Genomic DNA, 21,119 nt, shown 5'->3' with positions numbered 1-21,119 from the left:
AAATAATCTATTATACATGTTTGAAGAATCTGTTATAGAATTATTCGTCTCAACTATTATTACACATAATATCACTAAGATTATTATTGTAGTATCGATTTTATTATTCATATATAGTTATACAGAAAAATCACGCTTATAACTGTAAAATCGCTTAATCTTCAAACACGATTGCGTCGGACTTTCCTTGATAGCGCGATTTTAAATGCGATCACGTTGTTACGCTACAAATCGCACTCATCTAATATACAGTAATTTCAAAGGATTTCTCAATTATATCACAGAAATACAGACTTTGAATTCCACTGACAATCTGAAGACATCAATTACAAAACCGTGTTCGTAAAGTGTGATTGAAAAATTTGTAGAAATCCACGTAAAAACCTGTGCGTAAACGCTAATTAGAAACGATCGACGGTTTTAAAGAAAATTACCTCGGACCAATTTCTCCAAAAGAGAAATAAATCAATACTTTATGTTCCTCCGAGCAATACGAACGTATGTATATATACGGCCTTGTCATCTATCTCAATTTTTTATGTATATACATTTTTGGTAACTTCTGTTTTATAACACTTAGACTAATGTAAGAGTTAATATTGTGATTATAAAATGAAACTTGCATCCACAGCACTTACAACAATTAATAATAATAAACAACTCGATGCTTATTGCCCCAAGTTTATAACAATTAACACAGCAGAAAAAGAAAATTAAATATTAGTACACATATTATACATATAAATAAAATATCTCGAAAACTAATATATATATATATATATATATATAACAATCTGTGACTAGAGAATAACATACTATTATCACACGCAAGCAATGTTGTATGTTAATATATTTCTACGAATTCTAAAGTACACTTTAAAAAATGAATACTCGATAAAACGCGATAATGTCGCGGATTAAGAAAACGAGATATTTCTTTACAATATCTCAGGAAATATGATAACTCGTTAACGTTAGTTATGTTAGGCACAAATATTTCTATACTACTATAAGTAGCATATTAATTTTAAATCGTGTTTATAATGCTCAAAATGTTTATTAGTTACTAAATTGAAAATTTGATTTTTTTTTTTTTTCAATCATTTTTTCACTTTTAAAAGTCTCACTATCGTGAGATAAAAATTCGCAACTTTGCACCATAGTAGAAGTTTTAGGGCCATCTTCGGGCCGTGTAGCATCTAGAGAAATAATTAAAAATCACTTTCTTCGATACTAAACAATTTTAAACCTTTTTTTTGGTGCAAAGTCAACCCTGTCTTAGAGTAAATCTGATGCAATCTTATTGTTAGACTCAAAATTAGAGCTTTACTTAATATTGAATACGCGAAGAGTATCTTATACAAAATCGGAAAACTCGTAAACTCTGCATCTCATGGTGCAGAATCGAATCTCCGACTGAAAAAGACGCGAATTATTTGGCTTATAAAAAATTTAGAATAGGAGATGCAAAAGAGAGTGACGAAAAACACGTCACATTCGCAAGATAGTGCGCGATTCAACTCGAGTATCTGTAAATGCCGTTTACGTCTAGAAACCAATATAAAATCCGTGTATTCGATATGACTATCTACATGTACGTGAATACGTTGAACTATTCTGTAATATCCGATATTTAGACCAACGCTTTCGCTATCCGTAATCTCAAAGATTGTCCATAAATTTTCGTAAACTTGTACTTGTTGCTTTGCATCAGGTATCTGGATCGTTACGAGTATATTACACGCGCTATATCGTCGAAAACGTTCGGAAATCTTTCGATTCATAGATTCGCTTGTAGATACTGCGAACTATCCGAACTAATAAGATCGAAGTTAATAGCGATTTTTAGATATGTATCGCTCGCGGGCAAAGCTATGGCAATGCGCGTTATTGTAAAAATTCTCTAAGCATATCTTCACACACGAGTAATTTCAATTTCAGAATCGTTTGAAACGAATATTTCGCGAATTCAATAACAATTATTAGCGATCATGGTTGCTTTTTTTCAGTCCTTAGACGGTATCCTTTGGCGGCATAATCGTCATTAAGTCTCTTATTTGTATGTTTCTAATTGGTCCGCAGATACCGATCGACTTTCGCGTTCCTTTCGATTATTCGAAAGAGAACGAATTTTATTGCGTTAAAATCGCCGAATCTTAAATGTCTCTAACTTACCGCAGAATAAAATTGCTTATCGGAAATTGCCGACACGTGCGTGTAATAATCCCCATTTTTTTTTTTCTCTCTCTCGTGTTGCAATACGGTGCGTAAGATGCGATTACTATTGTGGTCCTTCTCCATAAAGTAGAGTGAGTATAGCATTTCTAAGAACGAAATTCGGAGTAAAGGAAGTGTCGTGCAGCGGCTCATTCGTCATCGGGCTGGTGTACTTTCCGCACAGGAACCATTCGTTTATAGCTGCCCTTTCATAAGTAAATCCATCTGGAAATAATCGGTAATTTGATTTATTGAGATTTTGAAATATTTTTTTTGATAAAAAACGATTTATTACGACATTTTTACCTGAGCACTGCACAGGTTCTTTCATTATCTCGTGCGTTATAGGACACAAGAATTCATGAGGAATCTCCGACTCGTCTATATTCTCTGTAATATTACAATCTTCGCGCTTGAGCCAATATAATTGCTTTTTCAGTATCTCCGCCGCCTACAAAGACCATTGCAAATTGTGAATTCGATGTAATAAATCAAATGTGATCATTTTAAAACATTGTACACTGTACCTCTTCGTCATCTTCGATTTCTAGCCGGGATATCAACTCATTTTCTGATATGGATAGCAAATGTCGTCCGGTCAGTCCCAGAGGAAGCGCTTTCCTGATTAGTCTGGATAGTTCAATATCGTTCAGCCATTTCAATGTGTCATGCATCTTCCAATCTGCAACCTGAGTAACAAAATATTATCATCAAATATCTTTCAGACTTTATATATTTTTGTAAAAAACCAACTTTGTCTATTACTAACCCTCTTCTTTTTGTTCCTCAAGCTGTCCATTAAATTGCTTTGTGACACAAGTTGCTGAGGCACTTTCCAAACCAAAACAGTCTTGTCCAAAGCGCCTAAAAAAATTATCGTCATGATAAAATATTTTCACACAATTTTAATTGCATATCTTTGATGTGAAATCTGAAGATGACCGAATAAATTTTAAATCAACTTTTTAGCTCAAGATAAAATTTAAAAAGCTAGAAACCAAGAATTGCTAATAACGAATAGAATATAACTTGATCATTGATCTATAAATTTATCGTGCAATAGCTGGGACAAATTTGGAAAGGAAATTTCAAGAACCTGTCGCGAAGAGAGACGTGTCCTCGGAAAATGCGCAAGACGTGACGAGACTGTCGTGATCCTCCATGACATATAGACAGCTTCCAGAAAACTGAAAGATATATTAATTCTCGTGAAAGAAACCTTCTCGCATTTCTTATCAAGCGCTATTGTTCTTCATCGCTCACCACGCTCCATATGCGAGCTGTTCTGTCCGTCGCGACGCTACCTAGAACTTCTCCGTGAATAGGTGAGAAGCGGACGCACATCACGTTCCCACCATGCCCGGCTAAGGACTTCTTTTCCTTGTAACGCGTTCTGACATCACTCGATCCGATGCTGTCCGAATCGGATAGTGATTTGTTCGAAATTATTATGTGCCATAATTTAACCAACGAGTCGTTGCCGCACGTTGCCAATAGATATACCTGCTCGTCGACATTCATCTCTGTGTCTCTTGCTGCAAACCATTGATTATTTAATCATGTTTTTTGTTAAGTAATAGCGAGAAATTTTTTGTAAATTATCGTTATAAGATAATAATTAGATGAGTTTTCTTTTACACGCACTGCACATTAAGGAGCCTGGAGTAGGGCTGAAATCGCATCCCTGGACACCAAGATCGTGACTCGCTTCGCAAACCAGCAATGCTTCTTCGCTCTTTTCGTCTAGAGTGTCAAACAGGCGCCAGGTGCCCTCGTTGCAGGCGGTTACAAGATAGCGGGAATCGTGCGTAAACGCGATGGCCGTTATCGCGTCGGAGTGGCCCTCGAAAACGCTGTAATATTCTCTAAGATTATTAAGTAAATATAGGAACTTAAATTATAAATTAGTTACAAAAATTGCATAAATTTTGTCATTAGATTTCTTATATAGAATTATTACACTTAAAATAATTCTATACGTGGATTATACTTATATTTCTGATTTTTAAAATGTGACTTTCAACATATCTTCCGAGTCGATATTTTCTTTTTTCCTCCTTTGTCAGAAGTTATATATATATCAGTATTGATTTCTAGCCAATTGTCAATTATACATACTGTAATTGATCCATAGATTCCACATCCCACAATGTGGTCTTCTCGTCGTCACCAGCAGTGGCAATTTTTGCGCCGTCCGGTGTCCACCGGCATACGCGGATGCCCGTTCCAGAATTGACAAAAGAGGATTTTGCTTGTCCACCGTTCTATAAAAAAAAAAAAAAAAAAAAAATTGCCATAAACAAGAAGCTAAAGAAAGATAATTATCGCAATGATGCAATAGTTACTTCTGTGTTCCAAACCAAAGTCGTCCCATCAAGAGAACAGGAGGCGAGCATCGAACCGCACGGACTGAATTCCACGTAATTGACGCTGTAGGTGTGAGCGTCAAGCGGACTGAATGGTTTCTCGTGTATTTTAATCACCTCTTCACCATCTTCCTCTTCCGTCTCCACGCTCCACATGCGCACTAGTTTGTCACTAAAAATGACAAGAAATTTCATAATTGTGTCCGCTAGCTTCACAATTTTGATGACTCACCCCGATGCCGAGGCTAGAAGATTATTTCCATGGAAGGCAACGCTGTTCACCGCCCCGCTGTGTTCCTCCAGTCTTTGGATCAATTTCACTTCGTTAGCATACGTTTCGACGTTCCTCATCACATCCTGTTCGTGCATAGTGCTCTACAATACAGAATATAGTTAAGTCTTTTGCGAGTTATATTACTCATAATCAGTTTTTACCTTTTCAGGATCATTCACGAACCACTTTGTACCAAAGTTTCTGGAAAGTTCCGAATCGACAGTTAGATTGCCCGCCAAATCCCACACGATCGTTGACTTATCGTTCGAACCTACAATTAAGGATTAATTACCTCGCGAAAAAAAAAGGTTATGAATTTTTTTCGGAAAAAAAAATAATCACCTGTCGCTAATAAACTTCCGTCGCGCGAGAAGGCGCAGCAAGCGACATATCTATTGTGGCCAGAGATTATCGTTACAACCTTTCCTGAGCTCTATAAAATTAGATTTCATAAAGATTAGTAAAAGATTAAAGTGAAGAGAGAATCAAGCTTGAGATTTCAGATATTTCCTATCAAACCTTACCGTCTCCCAAATTACTGCCGTTTTGTCGAGGCCACAGCTGGCGATATATAATCCGTTGCTGCTGAAACGGACGCAAGTTAAGGCACTACTGTGCTTTTCCATCACTCTGCAAAGCTCTACAGTGGCAGTAGAGGGTTGGGCCTCGCACTTGTTCTGGCTCACCGTGACTTCCCACAATTTTACATCGTGATCGTTGCCGCACGAAACCAGCTGATAAAGCTTGGTGTACGGCTCGTTGCCTGCAATAACAATTGTCGCATTGCCTCTCGTGTAAATTTTTACGCTCGCATAAGTGTCTTTTGCGACGTTTACGTACACGTGACTTCTTGGAAAGTGGAGAAGTCGCAGCAAACCACTCCCATATCGTGAGCATCATCGATCGAGGCGAGTTCGGTGATATCCTGATTGCTGGAGGTACAACTGTCAATCAGGTCGGCAGTGGAGAACAGCTTTAGGACACCCAATGTGCAGGATGTAATCAGCCAGTTGGAGTCCGGCGAGAAGGACAGGCTCTGCACGGCGCCCTCGTGTTTTTGAAAACATCTACAAGCCGAGATAGCGTGCCCCGTGACAATTTAATTCAAATTAAAATTAGGAGATATTAAAAAATAATTAGCATTACTTTGCAAGCAAGCTTGAACTTGCGTACACTCTTCGTTAAATTGTTTAAGAACGGAGATACATTGTGTAAAATGTCTTGCCTGATTAAATTGCGATGGACCAAATCCCAAATGCAGACTTGCCCGTTATCTCCAGCGGTCGCGAGTAACGTCGAGTCCGGCGAGAACCTGCAGACTCTCACCGCTTCGCCGCCCACTTGCACCATAGTGTGTATCTTCGTCCCCGTCTTCGCAAATAAAATAAATTCGTATTGACGCACGATAATTTGTGTATACGATTTGTACATTATGAAAGCGTATTTTGCGACCTTTTACGTCAATCGTAAATTCTTTAACACATTACATTCTCTTTATCGTTCTGCAATAAGTAGTCTATAACTTGCTATAGCGTTCCCCAACTTCTACATATAAAAAATTCACCCGAGCATAACATTAATTTTTGAAGGAGAAAAAAAGTTTGGCCATTATACCCGGGAGTTCATTGTATTTTTTTATATTTTTGAAGCTTACGCGCAAGTTCCAAAGCAGCGTGGTGCCGTCTATGCTGGAAGTGGCTAACATGGTTGATTGGGGGCTGACTTTGACCGAAGTCACGCCGTACTTGTGCCCCATCAGGGGCGAAAAGTAAGCCTCCACGTAGCCAGTGCCGGGCTGCCATTCCCAAACTCGAACGCGTTTGTCCCTGTGTGTGAAGAGGAGATGCGGTTAATTTAACACATGCGCCCTGGCCACAGTAAATTGCATATCGATAACCGATACTCACCCAGATCCCGTCACCAGCACGCAATCACCGGCGAAATCGATGCTGTTTACATCGCTGGTGTAAACTGTGAGAGTCTGCAAGGCTTGCACGTCGCCTATGGCAGTCATGTTTTCTCAGATAAACGGGGTTCTTAGCTGTAAAGACATACGTATGCAACATTAATCAGTTGTATGTCTCGAAGTTGCCGATGTCATCCACTTCGTGAGAGAATCACGTCTATCACGTGGACGATCTTGAACTTTTCAACGAAGAAACGTGCATTGCATCGGGTACTTTTTCCTTTCGTCAAAAAAAAAAAAAACGATTAAAAGAAAAACGAGAAATAATGAAATTGCCGTACGTAAACCCGTCCATCGATTAAGAAATTAGGTCATATTTGACACACACGAACTTTGCCGGCGGATACTGAATGTCAGAATATCGACAGCCGTCAGTTCGATGATATCAAATTATTATGATTTCTCGTGCATTTCTCTTTACAGTTAATAGTTAGTGGTTAGAGTTCCTTCAGCTATATTTTGTCCGTTATCCGGTATAGCTGTCACGCAGCAATGTCACGAGGGTAATGAGACACGGGGTGCACGTTTAACCTTCGAGTACTCACGAACCCCTGCGTTTCTTAATAATACATACGCCCCGAATCGACTAACTATTCTACAGGTGGGCATACGTAAGGTGAAGCGAGTTCTAAAGTTCCTGAAAGTCAGATAGCCTTGGCATTGACCGCCGCATATTATTATTAAAGGGCACTCCATCACAATCGATCTACAGCGTACATTAATTTCTCCACCATACGTTCTTTACTATAATTCAGCAGTGAAACAAATTGCTTATAAATATATTTATAAATCTATAAACTCTATCCGTCTAACAAATCAAGTATCTGCGAAATTTCATAATAAAACAAAATTGTCGAATTTTCAGAGCAAAAATGAAAAAGAGTCTCCGAGACAAAAAACGGGTGTTGCATTAATAATTTCTCTGACATTACCTGTTTATGGATTTCGTTTTCTAAAATAGTTTACAATTTTTCACAATGTAGAGACAACGTCGGACTTAGACAGTAGCACGAGAGTTTTCCAACGCTGACGTGTGCATAAAAGCTATCGATTTGAGTTTTATCTCTTCCATCTACGAATAAACGCAAACATTACATTATTACATTATTCTGGCTCTGATCAGTATCGCGGATATAAAAAAAAAACTATTTCGCTCTCGCGATCCATAAAGCATTTGTCTTTATGATTGTATATAATTAATAATCAGATAAGCAGGTTCCAACGCAGCACACGATGTATTCAAGATCAAACCGTGATATCGTATAATGAACAAAATATAAAAAAATTGCATGAGTATACACAGATAATGTGCATGCAATATTATTTATTTTGTACACAAATAATGGCGAATCGCATTTTTATCTTGAATGATCATTAATTTTTACACTGATTGAAAAAATATATTGTTCTATCGCTCACTGCGCATTTCAAATCCATGTGTAACAATATTAAATTGTGCAAAATATTATTGTCGATTCAAACGTTCTGATTGCGTAATGTGCAAAATTGTTAACTATAAATCTGATACGTAATAAAAATTCAATTTATCTTTCAAAAGCGGTGTGTGCGCGAGTTGAACGACTCTAAAATATATTAACATGTCTCCAGTATTAATTGCACGGCACAGAAATAGCTATTTAATAGCAATCCATCCGTTATAGTTTGCGTAGGCCGCCGGCCGTTATTTAATCCGTCACCACAAAGCCAATGAACCTCTCGTTAAATTATTGACCAACAATAAATCAGGATTTGATCAAGCAGCAAGACCGGCGCTCTCGAATGTCCCTTCCGCTGAACGCACATTCGTGAAATTAACATCGAATTATATATTTTGCATCTTATATGACGCATAAGATATAGTTAATGATTCTGTAAATTTTTTGCATTATTTTTCGTATTTTGTGAACAATTGTCATCTCTCCAGCGTACTCACTCGTAGCGAAGGCACATGTTCCAGACACTAGTAGACAGCTTTCTCGCAACGCTTCGTTGTTCTATCAACATACCTGCACGGGACACATGTTCTCGCGTCCGTGATTTTGAGCTACGCGTCGCGAAGTGATGTCACATTATTTATCGTGATCAACATAATGTTCCTGCCGACGAAACGCTTCGAACAGGATACCCCGGACAGGGCACCTGTCACAATGAAGTTAAAAGCGCTAAACGCATGTCCACTGACCGTCCAGATCGATATTACAAAGGCGTAACGCGGGATATAAACTGCATACGATGTTCGCTGTAAAACGCAATATTAACGTGTAATCATTATTTTTTATAGCTACCAATTGAGATAATATTCTTGCCATTATACGTCTGCACATATTGTATTTTGTGTGTATAAAAGTCTATAAATTTTTTTTATTTGCTAGAAAACATGGTAAGAGTTTACTGCATTTTACGATATACATCGTTTAATAATAGTATTAGAGAATGTAATTGTTACAATTTGCAATTTTTTAAATTTATAGATGAAATGATTTATGTGTGACAAGTGTGTAGTCGCATATTTTTACTGTTTTTTTTTTTTTTTCTTATCATTTTACTGTAACCTGTCGTAAGCAATAAAAAAATGAATACTTATTTTAATCTGAAAAATGTTTTAAAAAATTAGAATTATACAACTCCAGTCAATTTCATACATAACATAATGACAGTTGTTGAATATATACAATAATTAGTTTGCAATAATTAATATCAATCTCACATATAACGACATACATATAACCAAAATCATGGATGCATGCATACCAACCTGCGAAGACGACAATAAAATATTACTAAAATATAAATTCACTAATATTTGTAATGTGATTGGTTCATCGTTGCATTTGTCCAGAAAGTATCCAATCAGAATATGATCAAGATTATATACTTTTTTTCACTAAATTTGACTCTCGTGCAGCACATGGGTATATTTCCATTCTACATGTGATTCTGTAGTGGCAAACATGAGAAGTAAAGAGTCTGAATTGTTCTTTTTATTACAGTTGATTACAGTTTTATAGTGTAGTGAATTCAAGATACAGCGTTTAATTGTAAATAAAAAACCGAATAAATGATCAGTAGATACTAGTTGATATGACTAAATAACAGATGATGGAAGCAACTATTAAAAAAGAACTAAGGCAAAAGAAGAAGTTTGTAAGATTTGAAAGAAAAGGCTGGAAGGAAAGCTAAAGCGTGATACTGTATTAAAGGAACAGGTATCTGCAAAAGGAAAAGAGGAAGAGTGCCAGGTATAAAAAGGCATGATACTGTGTCTGATATTTTAGAATAGATATTAATCACAAGTTAATCTTAAAATCTCTTTGTTAATCTTTTTTTCATAGTTGTTTATAAACATACTTTATATATTTAGGAAAAATAAAACTACACGAGGACGCATTAAATCATCGCATAGAATTAAATGCTCAATTAATATAAATGATACATAAACTATAAAGTCTAATGGTTAGAAAATGTAATTTTTGAAAAACGAAATTATAATTGATAAGATAAAAGTATAAGATAAGATAAATATAGAAAACTTTCTTCTGTTTTTATTAGGAGAGTAAGAGATCAATAGAGGAATGTACATATTTCAAAGACGAAAGTGGAGTTCTAGCATCAGGCAACGTGGAGCAGTATTTGTGGGTTAAGTAAGGAGAAGGTAGCAAGAAAGATAGCTTATGAATAGCTTATGAATTATTGTGATTGTATTGGAAAATCTTGTGTCTGATGCCACTCGGTAATAAGCCAGAATGTGTGAAGTGCGGGACTCACGAGACGCCACTATGGCACTCGACGGATGCCGGTAACCTTTGCAATACCTGCTTGGAGGATGAGCGGAATGCTGAAGCAACTGCATCCTCCAAGGCAGACGAGGAAGATAAGAATGGTTCGCTGAGGCCGAGGAGAAGCACTAGAATCACTAGATATTGTAATACAAAAACTACAGCGCCACACAAAATTGTGCCCAAAGGCAAGGGTCGCAGAAATTTGTTTAAAAAAACGGTATGTGAAAGTTTGCATCTCGGAATTCTTCAACTTGTTACAGATCGAGACTTTATAAGTACTGTTAGCGATAAAAGTTCAACAAAGAAAAATTTTTAAAGTTATGGTGTTGTATTTTGTTAATTATATAATTTATGTTTGTTTGTATTTACAGCCAGTCAAGGCGCCTACTGCTACTGCAACTCCAGTTACTAGTAACTTTGTATTTTATAAGGGCACATATTTTCAAGTTGGAGATGTAGTCTCTATGCAAGATGTAGATGGTGCTATTTATTACGCTCAGATACGCGGTTTACTGACTGATCAATATTGTGAAAAGAGTGCAGCTGTAACCTGGCTATTGCCTACTGCAGCGAGGTAATACTTTATTAATTTTATATGTGATCTTAAAAACTGTATCGTGAATATATCAACATTAAATTATATATTTCAGCCCCCCACCGGAAGAAGGTTTCATTCCTGAAACATACATAATTGGACCGGAAGAAGATTTACCGCGCAAATTGGAGTGTATGGAATTTATAATGCACGCTCCATCAGATTATTTTAAGTTAAAAAACACACCATATCCCCCTTCGCTCACAGAAAAAGGAGTTGGCTATATATGGACTACTCTTAGAAATGAAATGGCCTTGTCTAAAAAATAGTGATATTAGTCTTTTCAAAGTAAATTATTATTGATTTTATTCTAAACTGAACAGCATAAAAATAGTATGATAAATTATATATATATATAAATTACTCTTTGTAACTTACAATAGTTTTAATTTAATATTGTCCTATATATAATCCTACGTTATTTATAAAAATTGTATTCAAGTGAAAGATGAGTATGACAAGAATATTATGCAGTGGAAACACATGCACTGTATATGCTGTATAATAAAGTGCTAACTATAAGAAACGGAAAATGATACACACTGTGCTATTTTGTTCATTAAATATATATTTGTTACAAGATAACATTAATGCTTTGTATTTCTGGTGAATAACTGGACATGTTTATCTCTCTTGTGTATTGGAATGCGGAGCTAAGTTACTTTGGACAATCGAAAATTGACAATACCATAGCTGAGAATTCACGGACCTGATATCATTTTAATATACTACTTAGCGTACGTATAAAAATCTAAAGAACAATTCTTATATTAACCAATTTTCTTTTTCTTTTAGAAACTCTCGAAACTCGACGCGCTGGTTGTCTCACCAGTTCGTATTTTCTGTCGGTAAAACCGTAGTCCAAAAGAGATAACGATCAGACAATGGTTCGCATCCGTAGTCTTTAACTCTGATATCGTTGAGATGGGATATATGCAGAGGTAGCAGGCAGCATTGGTGCATTCTCGCTTGCTTGCAGGGAAGGAAAAAGTGTCCTCGGCGTGGTAGTTGTGTCGGTTACGTTCGGGATGACAGAAGAGACCAGTCAGCTGGGTGCCAACGAGGTGACGGCTGGTCAGAATTTGAGATCTTTTATGGCTTGCGGCAAGTCAGGCAGCTTCATATCCTTTATTTGCTGCGGTATATTCATGTTCTTCACGGCCGAGACAGCACGCGCGGGCGCTGCTGCGATTCCCGCCTGCACACATCATACGGATGGAAGAAGTGTGGAGAACGGACAATTTCAGGAGGATTCAGTAAACGCCAAGGCTGAGATTTTAGCTGGGAATGAAGGCAAATGAGATGGATGACTACACGACGTGACGATATTTATTATTCTTTATAGGGATAATATGTATACATATTATCAAGGCACTTGGCTTCTAGAGCGGACAATTTCAAAATAAATTGTATCGCCATGCGTGTTACATAAACGCTCAACGGTTTTCGTAAAGCTGCGAGACTACTTTACATTGTTGACAGTTTTAAATAAAAAAAAAAGAAAACAAAAAGAGCGAATCACAAGTACACTTGCGGAAATGAGATTTATGCAAAGTGGCCCGATTTGCTACTGCTGATTTACTTAAGGAGGGGGCCCCAGAAGGACAAATGGACGGGGCGAACAAGACCGTCCGAATTTGCAAGTCCCCTAAAATTGATGTTACATCAGTCCTATCTATCATCACATCAAATTTGCTCTACAGATCAAACCGATATGCATGCATAGCTAGAGCGCTCAATGGACTGCTTAAGCAATTAACATTTTCAAGCCCAGTGAGAAAAAAAATAAACACATATTTACAAGAGTCAGCCGTACTAAGTTCAAAACGCATTTTCTAATATTTTATCTGATGAAAATGATGGGTTTGGGCGTAAAAAAGTTATATAAGTTTGTGCATTAAGCACAGATTGTCCAAACTGTGATCTCTCTGTTATTTCTATTATACTTTCATCATTTCAATGTTGAGTATATTGCTGGTATTTCATTTGAGGACACAAAATTGAAATAGATCACAGTTGAGATAATATCAAAGATACAAAAACTAATACTTACCTCTTGCTTTTCTAATTTATTCTGATCCTCAATTCTCGTGAGAATTTCAGTCATGTTGGTTTCAAGAACCATACCACCCATCACCAGTTCATTGAGTATATAATGAACTTTGTCCACATGAAAAATGAGATCTAGTTCGCACACATTCTCGAAACATTTGTCCAAGGTCTCAACAAAGACCTGTATCAAGTCTAAGATTCCTAGCTCTGACTCTGAACTATCAACACAGAATACAAAATAAAGCGTAGCATAGTGCCGATAGATCAGTTTATAGTCAGATCCACCGATTAGACTACCACCTTCCAAAAAATTACACACGTTGTCGTCTCTCTTTGAAACGAGCTGAAATGTCTCTTTTATTATCTGCTGTTGCATATCCTCGTTCTGAAGCAGAAAATGTATTTTATATTGTAATAATTCTGATACTTGTTTTTTTTTTGTCTATTAAATTCTGTGTGGTTTTTCAGCGAAATTTTAATATAAATTTACACTTTCTTCAATTAGATATTACTTAATATACATTTCATTAACTTTTTCCCAAAATCAGATAAAATCGAATACAATTTAATTTGCAATTACAAAATTTGCAAACGTCAAATAAAGAGGATAATACACAGGATATACACGTGAACAGCCGATTATACTTACAAAGTACTGATAAAACTTGGAAAGACGAGGTTTCCCATGGTTGTTAAAAACTAAGATTGCCTTAATCATGTCTGTACCCGGAATCAGTTAACGTTACTCGACCTTACGGTAGTTTTCTTGATGTGCTCCAAACATACAGTCATTGGTATGCGAAAAATTATATTTCACGACTTCAACTAGCTTCCAACAAATTAACCCTCGTCATCTCTTTTCGATGTGTCAGTAAAAAAGAATTTTCTATCGTTCCGTATGTTATTACGTGACAATTACTGATTGATAAATTGACAGAGACAGAGAGAGGTTAATCAGCTGTCAATGACTGTAAACGTGTTCCGTAGAATAAAAACCATAGACATAATAAGTATAGACTACTCACGTCATTCAAACAGTGAACAGAATTCATAAAGAGAAAGAAAGCTTTGGACAGACTTGTTTTCTCTCTCATATGTAAAGATAGAGATAGCGATGGTAGATCTATACTTATGTATCACGTTTATGGTTGAGAATGAGAATTTCAATAGTATTGTAAGAATTTAGCGTTTTTCTTTTTGTTTATTGTTTAAAACTTTTCTTTTCTTATTTTTTCATACTCCACTATTTCTGTATTGTTATCTTATTCAGGATCTCGTAACTCGCTATTACGCATTGAAAGAAGAAGCGAAGAAATGGAATGCGGAAAGCGCAAGCAGGAAATAAGGTTGTTCCCCTGCATAAATCGTTTCTTATCTTTCTCACGCCGAATGAATGTTAATCTAATCTTTGGCTGTTGGTAGCCGAACCACCTTTTTATTGTGAGCAGAGAGATGTTATGGAAGGTTAATCTTTTCAATACTACTTCCAGACTGAGAGTAGTGATATTTATAACATCCTTTTAGCGATTACTACAACTTTGTTATTCATGCTACAGTACAGTTAAGTATGCTCAAAAAAACATTACCTTTTACGTAAGTCACGATAACAATAATAATTGAAAATACTTAAATAAAAGATAAGATAAATAACCCAATAGCTGGACATGTCACAATATCTCACTACATTTATAATAAATATGAAACCCGGAAATATTAAAAAAAAAAAAACTTTAGTAAATTAAGTTTGGATATTTGGTACATAATAATTAATATAATAATTGATTAAGGGAGCAAGTAATATTTTATGTTGCAAAGAAACATTTCTAATCAGTTTTAAAAACAAATTGCCGAAAATTTCATGTAAAATGTGTCTTACGTGTATTCTACATTGTATTTGTATATTGATACATCCAAGATGTTTACAAAAATAATTAATTCACTATATAATAAACATTTTATTTCTCTTAAATAGACTATAAAAGTTTTTAATAATGAGTATTTAATACTTCGTAAATGTCTGACTACTGGAACATTTACTTTATTTCAAAATAAGAAAAGAATCATTGTAAGGACAATTTTTCCGTATTAGCGGAAACCGAGCTCATTGTTAACTAACAGAATGTATAATCGCTAAAAATGCAGGTTGCGTGCGACGTTACGGTATCACCGGGCTAAGGAGCGCAAGCGCCACGCATTCGGTTACCTCACCAGAGAACGAGAGTGAGAGAAGGAAAAAAGGAGCAAGAAGCGAGCAAGAAGAGCAGAGACAGCGCAAGAAGACATCAGGGTTAAATGGGATTCTTTTTTTTCCCTCCTTACCGCGTATGTGCATGTATGCCTTCCGTAGTGCGTGATGTTTCGGTGAGCCGAGTGTCGTTCTACGAGGTAAATGGAGAAGCGTCAAGTGCGGCGTGACCACGCAGTCAACGCGGCCAAAAAGTGAGTGTTTACACCTTGTCGCATGCGGGTTACACGATCGCGCAGAAATTTTGCGAAAATTCCGTCAGTACCGCGAGTTAATGTCGAATTAATTTCCGGCTCGCATCAGACGCAGTACAACAATCCGGTTGTACTGATGCGGCTGTGCTTGGAATGTATATTTTTAGCAGCATGATATACATTCTACTACCAACTATTATTAGATTATGTTTACAATACGTATTTGATTGATTAATTCCTGCTAAGATTTAATTATTTCTTTTAAGATAAGAAAGAAAAGATTATAAATTATTATATAAAATATGATATCAATGAACTTTATCAATTATACCAAAGTAAAACTATTTATACATGTAAATCTGAATAATATAGATATGGATGTTTATGTTTAACATTAAAGAAAAGATTTTACAATATAATTTGCTGATTATATTATTAAGGTATTTTTAAACATCTACAAGTAAAATCGGTAGTCACTACAAATGTCAAAGATACAGGTAGTATTGATAAGACGATTACTAATACCAATAAAGAACTATGTTTTGAAAGTGATAACATTCTTAAGAAACCACGTTATTATTCCAGTTATTAGTCCATATCAGGCAATTTTAGCAGAATGTTAAATCTTATACACAGGAAGTTTCTTGTAACTTACGCATGAGTCACTAAAGATAATTTGCCAAAGATCAATAGTCCATATCTTTGTTATCTCTTCCAATCTTAGATAAATATAGATATTTATCCTATCTCTATATATCTTTATGTAGATGGATAGACTGCGACTGCTGCCTATGGATCTACCTGCAATCACTGTTAACAGTAGTGGCAGCGTTAAGGGCAAGACATCTTTTGTTCGACGATTGGCAATAGGATTTGTGATTCTGGCCATACTAGGTCTTTTATATGTGCCAGCATACCATTCCGCTCAGAGTCCATTCTTAGGCTTAGGTGAAACTCCATCTCCTGCAGAACCTCTTGGCAGTTCACACTCGGTAGCATCTGTGGGTATGCGTCTATTGCTTGACATTTTCCAATTATGATAATGCATTCACAATTGTAAATGTATATGTGTAAGTATAATTGAAGAGGAATATAGAGTAATTTAAATTTGCAAGTATAAATATAATAATAATGATAAATGATAAAAATAATCAATATTTTGTTGTAAACTTGGATACAATATGTTTTTAATATACGTATAATATATTTCATTTGACGTAACACTAAAATTTAATATAATAATGGAGCAATGCATTGTACTTTATGCAGTAATGTTTAAAAAAAAAAATTAGTTTTATGAAAAGAGCCTAATGCAAACAATTAATTTGCAGCACAATTACCTGGGTGGTCATATAACACGTCAAGAAGCCTCTACGTTTATATTCATCCGGAAAATACCACAACTATTCTCAGCCCTACAAACATTTGTTCACTACCGCCATATCTGTTAATAATTATCTGCTCGGCTGTAGGAAATCAGGAGGCTCGCTCCGCTATTAGAAGCACTTGGGGAAATAAATATAACTTAGATAATTTGTATAATTCTACAGTAAAAGTAGCGTTTTTACTAGGACAAAGTGACAACGATACACTCAATGTAAATATTTTATTGCTTTATTTCTACAGAATTGCTTTTACAGAATGTTAATGTTGTGTTTCTCTTCTAGAATCTGATTATTGAGGAAAATTCCCAATATAATGATATTGTACAGGAACGTTTCTTTGATACGTATAACAATTTAACATTGAAATCGGTCATGATGCTGAAATGGGTGACATCGAATTGTGATCAGGCTAAATACCTCATGAAAACGGACGACGACATGTTCGTGAATGTTCCCCTGCTCCTACAAACATTACACTCAAGAACGCAAGCAGAAACTCTTCTAGGTTCTCTCATTTGTAATGCCAGACCAATATTAGATCCCAAAAACAAGTGGCAAGTATTCCTTTACTTATATTTTGTTTAGCAAGACATCGTATAAAAATAATTTAAACCAACAATACTTTTAATTGCACAGGTATACACCAAAATACATGTACTCGGAAAAAACATATCCAAATTATTTGTCAGGCACAGGGTATGTTATGAGCATGAACGTGGCGTCCAAGTTATATCAAGCAGCGTTGATAACGCCGTTGCTGCATTTGGAAGACGTTTACATCACGGGTTTGTGCGCGAAGCACGCAAAAGTCCGACCCGTGAATCATCCTGGATTCAGTTATATACCTCGCAAGATGGATCCCTGTGTGCTCAAGAACGCCATTACTACGCACAAAGTTAACGCGTCCAATATGTATGTGATTTGGGTGAAGTTAAACGATACAAGTATCTCCTGCAGCAATCGTATTCGTATTGACAGAAAACCGGTAGCTCTGAGTAGAAACGGCAGGCACGCCGGCTACTACATTTTTAAGAGAAAAACTATAAACAGGTGCGTCTAGGTTCCTGATATTATTGATTCCACACATTATATATATATACGCCATAAATTTTTTATCAAGTTAGACGCGAATCGAATCGAATTGATGCGAGGAATGATCGGAGAGCAGTGAGCTTCCAATTCGAAGGATAGTTTTGATTTCTTACAAAACTCATCGTTCATTTCGATATGTCCAATCAATTTCGAAATATTATCGCTCTATCAGCTACTTATCGGGCAGCTTATGAATTTACCCAATATAATTCTCTTGTAAAAGGAATCGATTGGACTTTTAAAGTGATAAAATTATGAAGTGATGAATTTTCGCACATCTTCGATTCTAGGCATTTCAGGCTGTGTCCAGTTGTCATTGTTAGTTTATTACTGATAGTAAGCCTATATAAGTTTTGCAAATAAGAGTATGGCCGATTTGCACCGAACGCATCTGATGATGAATCTAACAAATAAGTGATGATCCATGAGTTAGCAATTTCTTTATTTTACATGGCATAGAGATGAAAAAATTGAATTAATTAGTATTAGTGTTAATTGACATCGGTGCAATAGGTATGCATTTTTGAAGAAGAGCGATCGTGACAGACGTTCGGATGACACACCGAAGGTTTTGTACGATATTTTTCTATTTAAACCAAAGTAGTATTTAAGGATACGCTGTCAATTAGACATTTTACATAATTTTCATTATCTTTTCTATCTCTGTGAGACATGACAATTAAATAATGAAATTTACAAGAAAATTTCAGATAAGACAACATGTTATTATTGTGTTGGTTTGTTGGACTATTAGATTCTTGATTAACACTTCCTAATAATATTCAAAATGATATATTTATCTATGTAGCATAAGAAGTTTTCCGCGAAGCATGATTTTATTATAATAACGCGACCGTATATACGCGTTGTACGAGAATTGATAATTGAACAATTAATGGCCGAAGGTCACAGAGCACGAAGCTTCCCTATCTTAATAATACAGATAATGTTTGTAAATGCTATTGCTTCCACGTACTTATGAGAAATTATTTAGGAATGTAATGGCATTAATATAATATTATTAATCTATATATTTCAGAACTCTTTTCCTAATAACTTATTTCTTGAGCATATATAAACATACAAACTTGGCCAAAAAAAATTGAAATTGCTTCCTCAATTTAGTAACATAAGATATAAATTATTTTTTATTTACACAATAAAATAATATGCTTAATTTGAAAAAAAAAAAAAATGTTATAAATTATAAAAATGAAATTATTTTGTTAAACTTGTTAGTATTCTATATTATATCATATTTTATGTTGTGATTATATAAATCTTTAATATTGCAAAAAATTTTACAATAATATATATTATAAACATTATTTTGGTTCGTTGTATTTTAACTTTCAAAACCTAAGATGAAAAAAAGTATATATATATTTTTATCTTAAGTTTAGAAATAATTAATTGTGATCATTTTATATTAAGATATTGTGCTGCTTTTATTTTTTAAAGACTCATAAGCAGTTTAGCTTAGCGTATTCGTGCTGCGTTATGTATGCCTTCCGTTTATAAAGACATGTTAAGAATAATGTGTTTTCTAAATACATTTTATAATTAATATAATTATAATTAATTTTATAATTAAATTTCCTTTATATGTGTTATGTTAAAATATACTATCCAAGATTTGAAGAGATTCCATAAGATTTTAGATACACTGATAAAACTATATTAATATAAGACATTACATTACAAATATTAAATAGATAGAAACAAATTTTTCTCTAAAATGTAAAAAAACCTATTCAATTACAGTATATACAAATTGAAGTATTTCATGCTTTGCTTTTTAAAATTATTTCCTGATAACAATTTCATGAATTTTATGGTTATGTGTTTATAAATTCTAATTGTGCAATATACTTGATTATATTTTATGTAGTTTAATCTTTTTTTAAAAGCAAATTCTAAATATATAAATTTCATTACTTTTAATAGTATTGAAAAAAATTGTACAACATGATAAATGTTTACAACAAATAAAATGAACATAAAAAAATATTGTAACGCCGTGAAGCTAAGTTTAACCAATTTTTGAATGAATATACTATAAATGCCACAGAAAAGTATTGTTTGTAATGCATGATAAGACTTGTTTATTATTAAAACCATACTCCCATATTAAAAATTTAATACACATAATATGAAAAATAAAGCGATAGATAATTAGCAATTAAGAGCTTGACGATATAGCCTAATTTCTTGCCGGAATCTTTGAACTCTAGTAAGAACTTGTTACAACTTACAACTAGCGTTTAAATATAATGCGGAATTTGTAATACGTCGTGTATATCATTTTATGTCATATCAGAATGATCGGGAAATTGGAATGGCGAAGAAGTTTGTGAATCAATCACGTACAATCACGGTGTGCTTCAAAATTGACACATTCCATGACAATGATATATTTGTAACTTAGCAGCAAGGTTAAGATTAAGATTATTAAAATGATTGTACGGAATACCCTGTGGCCTTAGAAAATTTATTTTACTTTATAAGAATAGATCGTTCTGGCGCATTGAACCCTTTATTAAAAAAAAAAATCTAGTAGGCCATTAGTCGGTGCTATATGACATTTGAATGAATGCTTAATATAATGATATGCATTTTAAAAATATATATTATGCAAATATAATACAATATATCAAGATTATGCAATTTTCGCTAGTTTTCACATCGAACATAAAGAGCAGTAAAAAAAGATAACACTCTTCTTTTTGATATGCATAAATTCTGATCGTGTGTGAAACAATTTAGATGCATCATTTTATATCGCGTGCTATAGTATTAATATATGCTATTTATATTGCTGCAAAAACATTAGATAAGGTTCTCTCAGAAGACATTAATTTGTATGATAGGAATTGCGCATAAAACAAATGTAAATATTGTTACGTTGCATTTCGAATAAAAAACAAGAGAAAACTGATACCAAGAAGGATGCA

At 34.7% G+C, this 21,119-nt stretch overlaps 4 protein-coding genes across 12 annotated transcripts; 2 read left to right on the top strand and 2 right to left on the bottom strand.

Moving 5' to 3' along the window:
* Positions 1–80: 80 nt before the first annotated feature.
* Positions 81–15,710, bottom strand: LOC105676301 (WD repeat, SAM and U-box domain-containing protein 1-like). 7 transcript variants are annotated; one of them, XM_067351351.1, is made up of 20 exons: positions 8,757–9,209; positions 8,422–8,692; positions 7,756–7,895; positions 6,765–6,898; positions 6,512–6,683; positions 6,083–6,228; positions 5,698–5,924; positions 5,382–5,620; positions 5,200–5,290; positions 5,019–5,128; positions 4,816–4,958; positions 4,563–4,755; positions 4,336–4,481; positions 3,862–4,082; positions 3,481–3,752; positions 3,314–3,404; positions 2,987–3,081; positions 2,745–2,906; positions 2,524–2,668; positions 81–2,442 (listed from the first exon to the last, which is right to left on the bottom strand). In XM_067351351.1, the coding sequence occupies exons 4-20, from the start codon at positions 6,869–6,871 to the stop codon at positions 2,282–2,284; spliced, it is 2,721 nt and encodes a 906-aa protein (XP_067207452.1). In that variant the 5' UTR covers positions 6,872–6,898; positions 7,756–7,895; positions 8,422–8,692; positions 8,757–9,209; the 3' UTR covers positions 81–2,281. The 7 variants fall into 7 exon arrangements, with proteins under 7 accessions (XP_067207452.1, XP_012229475.2, XP_012229479.2 ...); XM_012374052.2 differs by lacking the exon at positions 8,422–8,692; XM_012374056.2 differs by lacking the exon at positions 8,422–8,692 and having other exon boundaries at positions 3,862–4,070.
* Positions 9,792–11,782, top strand: LOC105676313 (GATA zinc finger domain-containing protein 1). 2 transcript variants are annotated; one of them, XM_012374083.2, is made up of 5 exons: positions 9,792–10,062; positions 10,185–10,276; positions 10,373–10,819; positions 10,974–11,176; positions 11,253–11,782. In XM_012374083.2, the coding sequence occupies exons 3-5, from the start codon at positions 10,544–10,546 to the stop codon at positions 11,464–11,466; spliced, it is 693 nt and encodes a 230-aa protein (XP_012229506.1). In that variant the 5' UTR covers positions 9,792–10,062; positions 10,185–10,276; positions 10,373–10,543; the 3' UTR covers positions 11,467–11,782. The 2 variants fall into 2 exon arrangements, with proteins under 2 accessions (XP_012229506.1, XP_012229505.1); XM_012374082.2 differs by lacking the exon at positions 10,185–10,276.
* or (AP-3 complex subunit sigma-2 or) lies at positions 11,746–14,243 on the bottom strand. Of its 2 annotated transcripts, none has more exons than XM_012374084.2 (3): positions 13,899–14,235; positions 13,251–13,634; positions 11,746–12,395 (listed from the first exon to the last, which is right to left on the bottom strand). In XM_012374084.2, the coding sequence occupies exons 1-3, from the start codon at positions 13,965–13,967 to the stop codon at positions 12,273–12,275; spliced, it is 576 nt and encodes a 191-aa protein (XP_012229507.1). In that variant the 5' UTR covers positions 13,968–14,235; the 3' UTR covers positions 11,746–12,272. The 2 variants fall into 2 exon arrangements, with proteins under 2 accessions (XP_012229507.1, XP_012229508.1); XM_012374085.2 differs by lacking the exon at positions 11,746–12,395 and adding an exon at positions 12,509–12,845 and having other exon boundaries at positions 13,899–14,243.
* Positions 15,546–21,112, top strand: LOC105676308 (beta-1,3-galactosyltransferase 1-like). The gene is made up of 5 exons (XM_012374070.2): positions 15,546–15,688; positions 16,456–16,693; positions 17,020–17,285; positions 17,356–17,627; positions 17,710–21,112. Exons 2-5 carry the CDS (start codon positions 16,456–16,458, stop codon positions 18,131–18,133), a joined length of 1,200 nt encoding a protein of 399 aa, XP_012229493.1. The 5' UTR covers positions 15,546–15,688; the 3' UTR covers positions 18,134–21,112.
* The last annotated feature ends 7 nt before the right edge of the window (positions 21,113–21,119 follow it).

The sequence above is a fragment of the Linepithema humile genome, chromosome 3 (genome assembly GCF_040581485.1).
Source record: "Linepithema humile isolate Giens D197 chromosome 3, Lhum_UNIL_v1.0, whole genome shotgun sequence".
In the NCBI taxonomy this organism is placed as follows: Eukaryota; Metazoa; Arthropoda; class Insecta; order Hymenoptera; family Formicidae; genus Linepithema; species Linepithema humile.
This window is presented reverse-complemented; position numbering and strand designations above follow the sequence as displayed.